At 43.4% G+C, this 6,955-nt stretch overlaps 1 protein-coding gene across 1 annotated transcript in view; it reads right to left on the bottom strand.

Annotated features, from left to right (window-relative positions):
* Nucleotides 1-4,696, bottom strand: part of Pmar_PMAR014510 (hypothetical protein) — a gene marked incomplete at both ends in the record, with an annotated part of 5,970 nt that extends 1,274 nt beyond the window's left edge. The window contains 15 exons of the mRNA XM_002779370.1: nucleotides 230-317; nucleotides 361-414; nucleotides 589-682; nucleotides 742-859; nucleotides 1,089-1,166; nucleotides 1,766-1,907; nucleotides 1,956-2,087; nucleotides 2,419-2,501; nucleotides 2,986-3,104; nucleotides 3,191-3,250; nucleotides 3,324-3,390; nucleotides 3,414-3,591; nucleotides 4,109-4,270; nucleotides 4,312-4,435; nucleotides 4,641-4,696. Of these exons, the coding sequence (XP_002779416.1) occupies nucleotides 230-317; nucleotides 361-414; nucleotides 589-682; nucleotides 742-859; nucleotides 1,089-1,166; nucleotides 1,766-1,907; nucleotides 1,956-2,087; nucleotides 2,419-2,501; nucleotides 2,986-3,104; nucleotides 3,191-3,250; nucleotides 3,324-3,390; nucleotides 3,414-3,591; nucleotides 4,109-4,270; nucleotides 4,312-4,435; nucleotides 4,641-4,696 (1,555 nt within the window). The remainder of the gene's footprint in view (nucleotides 1-229; nucleotides 318-360; nucleotides 415-588; nucleotides 683-741; nucleotides 860-1,088; nucleotides 1,167-1,765; nucleotides 1,908-1,955; nucleotides 2,088-2,418; nucleotides 2,502-2,985; nucleotides 3,105-3,190; nucleotides 3,251-3,323; nucleotides 3,391-3,413; nucleotides 3,592-4,108; nucleotides 4,271-4,311; nucleotides 4,436-4,640) is intronic.
* Between the last annotated feature and the right edge of the window lie 2,259 nt (nucleotides 4,697-6,955).

Raw genomic sequence — 6,955 nt, forward strand, 5'->3', positions numbered from 1 at the left:
TATTATCATGTAAGTATATTAATATTAAATTCTTAAATTATAGTATATAATAATGTTATATTATTAAGTGATATATTGTTGTTATGCTTAATTGAGCTGCATTCTTCACACTTCTACACTATCTAGATTCAGCAAAGAGTCCTCAAGCTTGTCTAGTGATTTTTTCTTGACCACTATCATCATCAGAGTTCTCAACTGTTTGCTTAACAGTGCACTTAGTCAGGCTCACCCATTCTGGCCTGCCGGCACGTCTCCGCGTCCATCCCCTCAGCCGCTCCACTGGTGCCAACCGCTTGAGGCCATGAACAGCCGATTCCCTGGAACAACAATCACAACCTTAATATCAAAGTGTCCAACTACTTGGAAGGGATCTGCAAAATCAGTGAAGGCAAGCTTGATGATCATCGACAGTACCTAATCCGGGATTTTTCACTCCAGAATGGACAAACGATTATGCTCACCATGACGAGTAGTGATGCCAAACACACTCCTTGGATGGGCCACAACAGCATAAATTCAAAGCACTCAGCCAATTGAAAACGTGGGGACTGAAAATACTATGCAATGGTGAAAGTACCAGCCACCTACCTGTACGCGCTTCACCCCAATACGCATAACCAGCCAGGAAAGCCAGGTGACGACCACCGCAGCGGCGCCGATGAGGGCGAATAATACACAGTATCTATGAAGACCTCAGCGACATTCTATTAAACGACTACTCGCATGAGAGCTCTCACTCACACTGAGAGGGGAAGTTGGAACGCGTTCATCAACTCCGACCAGACCATGGGCTTGTATTCGATCGTCAAGTTGTAATCAAGTCGGCGGTAATCATCGTCAAAATCGCTCAATTCAATGCCTACCACCAGAAGTAATAAACCGCCATAAGAAAGTACGGGGAAATATGCACATGGCCAACTACATGTGTCGGTGACAATATGGAAATTCCGAGGAAATTCGCGTTGGCTTCTGTACACTTCTACCCTGGTTCACATGTGAACTCCTACAATTAGTCAGGAAACTCGTGAGCTCAGCGTGAGAAAAGCAAACATATATTCCAATACTGCGAGTATCACACCCCGACGTACCCGCTTCAACGATTTTCTTCAACTCCGTCCCTTCCTGCATATACGCTATACTAAAGGCCACACTACGAGGGTACATCCCTGAAAATTTATCAAGACCTTCAACCCCACCCTCACCAGTGTTGGAGATATTACACATGGTCAACTACATGTGCCGGTGAGAAAATGGAAATTCTGAGGAAATTCCGAGGGATGATCATTGGTTTTTGTACACTTTCACTCGAATTCGAAAAATTTGAGCAAATTCCTGAGCTCAGCTGAGGAAAGCGAACATATATCTCTCCAATACTGTATAGGAAACTCCTGAGCTCAGGTGGTGAGGAAAGCGAATATATATTCCTACTCCAACGCTGTATAGGAAACTCTTCTGAGCTCAGGTGAGGAAAGCAAACATATATTCCTACTCCAACACTGTATAGGAAACTCTTCTGAGCTCAGCTGGAAAAAGCGAACATATATTCCTACTCCAACACTGTATAGGAAACTCCTGAGCTCAGGTGCTGAGGGAAACGAACAGATATTCCTACTCCAACACTCTATAGGGAACTCTTCTGAGCTCAGGTGAGAAAAGCGAACATATATGCCTACTCCAACACTGTATAGGGAACTCTTCTGAGCTCAAGTGAGAAAAGCGAACATATATTCCTACTCCAACACTGCCCCTCACAGTTTCTCCCTACCTTCTCGCTCTGCTGATGCCAACGTGACACCAACTAGATTATCAGTGCCAACCAGAGAATCAAAAAGATCTCCTCCGCGTGCAAAGTCCTCGAATGACCTCGGGTCTCTAGTGAGATAGTAGAGCTTCGTCTCTTCCTCAATCTGCAATAACCTCTCACTAACCAGAAGCCGGTTACTCTACCAACCTACCGACATCCAGGGAGTATTCAAATGGTTCACCATAGGGTCCTCATATCGGCAGGGTATGATCAGACTGCATTCATCCGAGTTGGCTTCCATCGTTACTTCCAAAGTAGACAGATCTATGAACAGTGGCGGCACCTGAAGCCCAACTATCCCTTATGCTAACCTAACCTAAGTAACTACACTGACGAGTACAATACAAAATTGAGGACTGAGTGTTCTCAACGACCCCGTGATAGAGGATCACTCAGGAACCTATAATGTTCCCAGGGGGAACTCATTTTGAATTTTCCACGTATGGCTAGGAGCAAATTCTTCAATCAGTTTCCCATGTAAATGCCATCACCCCATCAGGGACATTTCCTCCATTTTTACCAAATCCTAGGGAACATTACTCCATAGGTCCCTGCTCTCTGTAAGTTGAGTTGGTGTTGATTACTACTATCCCCTACACAGCCACCAATCTCACCGGTTTCACGTCCTCTTTATTAGGTATTTTGCAGTTTCCCGCCTCAACTGGTTTGTCTGGGTTCTCCAGAAGATCCCAAATGACTATGTGACTATCGAAATAATCACAACTCGAAAAGAAAGGCAGCCACGGTAGAGCTACAGTCTCGATTTCCATAACATTCCAAAATGTGCCTGAAGACTACGCATGCCTTTCCGCTCAGGAATATATGCTCGCTTTCTTCAGCTCAGTGTGGGAAAGTATGGTCAACTACGTGGTTATGGGAATTCTGAGAAAATTTTGGGAAATTCTCGCTAATTTCCATACACTTCTACCTGAGCTCGTACGAATAAGACTCGGCAGAATTTTTCAGAAATTTCCTGAAAATTTTTCATGTTGTCACAATCATACGCCGTCGAGCATGTGCAAATTTTCCCACACTATCTCAGCTCAGCTCAGAAGAATTTCCTCGATATGCGAGATCAGAAACCAATGAAAATGTACCAAAATTTCTTATATCGACACGGACACATGAAGTTGACCACGTTCATGTTTTCCCGAACTCTTGCGCTGTACGGCAGGCCTGACCTCCTGGCATTTGAGTGCTTGCTATCGTCCGATCCTCCGTGATGTCCTTCTCGTTGGCCATATCCACAACCATGCTTGGATCGCCAGGAGTGTCAGCCAGTCCCGGAGGCATGTTGTATCTACAGTGGGTATCAAATGCGCGTTTATCACAAAATTCACGAAAGTGAACAAGTTGTCGCTATCTCAGTCCTTAATGGTTTATCACATGTTCATAGCAAGGTTTACATTGTTCATGCGATATAGCTTCAGATCGATCCTTACTAACCTCGGAAAATAACACACATTTCTCAAATTTGCATACGCACTATACATATCCCTTTGACAAGTCAAATACTTACGGGAGTTCATAGCCTTTCGCACTGAGCAACTCCCTATTAAGGATAGCCAGGAAAGTCTTCGGCAACCCTGACGATAATTCTCAGGCTCACACGAAGCCGCGTGTTCACCCCAATGTGCCCTATTTGGCCGCATTATATCCATTCTAACTGTTTCGTTGAAGTAGTGCAGATTTTCTAGATGGCTTCCATGCAAAAGGTTGAGGGAAATGTTGAACACAACGTCTTCTTCCAAGGCCAGCAACTTCAGTTCAAAGTCCCGGAACAGTTCCTAAAATGACAACCAGCTCGCCAAGAATTCTGCATCGAACTAATTACGAAGGGCGCAGGTTCAATACCGGGGTCGGACACTTGCAAAAAAATGCAATTATTTTTTTCCGAAAATTTTCGCGGACAGATTTCCTGCAATATCACTATTGAAGAGAGCCTCATATTCAGAAATTTTTTGCTTCAAAGTCGTTCTGTAGAAAATAACCTCTGCACACGAATTCTCGGCAACTATTTTTCAGGGAAAATTAAACTTTTCTAGTAGTAGGATCCAAAATGTACACACCCTGCCTAACACAGCGCTGTCAAGACCGGTAAACCACCGATAGAATTAACGTGTTGGAATATATTTGTTTGCTTTCCTTAGCTCAAGGGTTTTCATACTAATTACGAGAGTTTATATACGACTTAGGAGGACAGACGTGTACAGAAACCGTTGAGAATTTCCCCCAAAAAATCCCCGAAATTTCCATATTGTCGCCGACACATTCAACTGGTAACTATCCCAACACATTTCCTACTCCATCGCTCTCCTCCAAATGGTTGGGAAGTTCATAGCCCTTCTCCTGCTGCAAGGGGCTCAGCTTATTCGACGATATAACTATATGATAATGGCCGCTACTCTGGCTAGTACTCAGCCTTGTGCCAGAGACTATCTTAGAGAATTCCAAATAGACATGCACCTGACCAGGACCATACAAGGAAGGGCTCCTCCCCAGCTCACAATGTCAAAAGCATTAAGCTTGAGGTTGGTAAAGTGGAAAACATTCCTATCCGTATCTTTTCGTTGGTCGAATCCAATGAACTGAACTAAAGTCTCATCGTCCTCACTTATTGGCTCTCCATATCTGATACAATAATTACCATTCCTGTGAACACTCGCTGGACTATACGAAACCAATCAGCCTGGTCAGTTCCCTATCGGCAGCGGAACTTCATAGTGCGAACCAAACAGTTATGCATATCTACATTTAGAGAGTATGGTTGTAGACTACGTAACGCTTCTAAAACGTTGGTGTCAATCGATTTACATTGTTATCATGTTGATATTACTCGAGTTGACCTTCGAACTCCCAAAAATTGAAGGTGTTGAAAATATCACTTTGCATAACGGTTTAGTTCACACTGTAGTCTTAAATTGGGCTCCGCGAGGCCAGTATGGGAAAATATGTATATGGTCAACTACGTGTTTTTTCCGCGACAATATGGAAATTTCGAGATTTCTGTACACTTCTATCCTAACTCGTATATAAACTCCAATAATCAGTAAGGAAACACCCGAGCTCAACTATAGAGAGCGAACACATATTCCTACTCTAACACTGCCTACGACTGCTCACCTATATGTCGTTTTCAATTGATATTCCCTCGAAGTGCTGTCCATCCATTTAACCTCCCTCTCAGGGTCCCATAGTGCAACTTCCTCCCCAGTTCCAGGATACGTTACGGTATCGTTAGCGTAACTAAGAACAGCTAAGATAATGACCATGGGCGAATTCTCGACCCACAGTGCAGCAAGTGCATCACACACAGACTGCTCTACATTGTGCCAAAGCCCGGCAAATACTTCTTCTTTCCTCAACTTCTTACCGTTGCATGACGTAATTTCACGGGATAGTGAAACTTTAAATATTTCCTCATAGTGGGAATTTTCATTATGAAAGTTCCCACTACTGTGAGGAAATGTTGTACACAAGTGTTCATCCTAACTCTTAGTTTCCTATGACACTTTTCTTCCTCGCTAGCCAAGCGTAAACATTATGATCACTATAATACTCATTACTGGAGTTTTACCCGTGATATGAAAAACACTAGCGAAAAACATATTTCACGACCACGGCAAAGCGCGAATATCGCGCTTTTCACGTAAAACAGGTGAAACTTCACTGTGGTGATTATTAGCTAAGGACCACTTGTTAGCGACCCTCATCAAGTCGCTAAGCTAACCCCAACAATTGCTATCTCTTACAGATTAACAACGGCAATAACAACTCCAATCGGTTTGCAATCCTCCGGCTTTGTTGATTCCCAAATTGATGAAGTGCCTGAATGCGAATAACCTCCCATGAATGACATCGGAATATCAACAGCCACCTTCAGGGCATTTCAAAGTGGTCCACTCCGTATTAACTACCCACACATCACCGCCCGACTCCAGCACACCACATGGGGCACACCCCGAGGCGTTCACAGAAAAGGGTGGCACCTGTCTCAGCTCATGCCAAGAGTTTCCTCACTAACTATAGGAGATAACATACGAATTCGGATAGGAATGTACAGCAACGAGTAAAAAAATTTTCCTAAATTTCCTCAGAATTTTCATTTTGTCACCACCATATGTAGTTGACCAAGTGCACATTCCCCCACACTGGCAACAAGGGCATTCAAGTATTAGTCTCAACCGTCTAAGAGCTTACGAATGTCTCGTCACTGCATCGTCTGCAAATTGACCCCGTGTCGGGATCGCTCTGTTGCACGTATCTGTCGCTCATATACAGCAACTCACAGCAGTATCTCAGCATCGCACTCACTTGGGCACGAAATTTCCTTCATTATCTACTACCATCCAAGACTGAACGTTTCTCAATTCCAAGACAACTCCCATGTCGGTAGTGATATCTACGCCGCTAGTTCCTTCAGGACAATACCTAAATATTATTTTGAAATTGAATTCGATGTTCTCCGCATCGAACCAGTTTGTAGGGCAAGTGTTGGCTTCCTTTTTGCTGGCCCCCGTAGCTTGCTTACAGTAGAAGCCCGGGGGACAGAGTAAGAACCTCATCTCATGCAGTGCTGTCAGCGTCTTGCAGTAGTAGCCCGCTTCACACGGGTAGTCGTATCTACAAATATTATTATTAGAAAAAATACATGGCATATACAGTGTGAACCAAATCGTAATGCAAAGTAATATATTCAACACCTACAATTTTTGGTATTTCGAAAGTCAACTCTAAGTAATATCAACATGATAACAATGTGAATCGATTGACACCAACGTTTTAGAAGCGTTACGTAGTCTACAACCATACTCTCTAATTAGAGAGAACTAAGATATGCATAACTGTTCGGTTCGCACTATAATTATAGATAGATTTATCCAAAGTTTCATCATAATGATAAAATGAAAGAGATTTTGTCACTAGTATGTTGTAAGTATTAAGGATGAGATAAAACTGTAGACTGTCATAAACACTACTGTGTATATGACGTAGTAGAGTCGCCGCATGCAAAACCTTCCGGACAATCATTCGCCTGTGAAAGCTCATAGCACAACGAGACGCCCTGAGAAGCAGACAGACCAAGGACCACTCGATTCGGTCTCAACTCACGTCCTCGTTCGGAGTGCAATCAGTTTGCTCTTTCGGGGC

The sequence above is a fragment of the Perkinsus marinus genome (assembly GCF_000006405.1).
Source record: "Perkinsus marinus ATCC 50983 genomic scaffold scf_1104296947560, whole genome shotgun sequence".
In the NCBI taxonomy this organism is placed as follows: Eukaryota; Perkinsozoa; order Perkinsida; family Perkinsidae; genus Perkinsus; species Perkinsus marinus.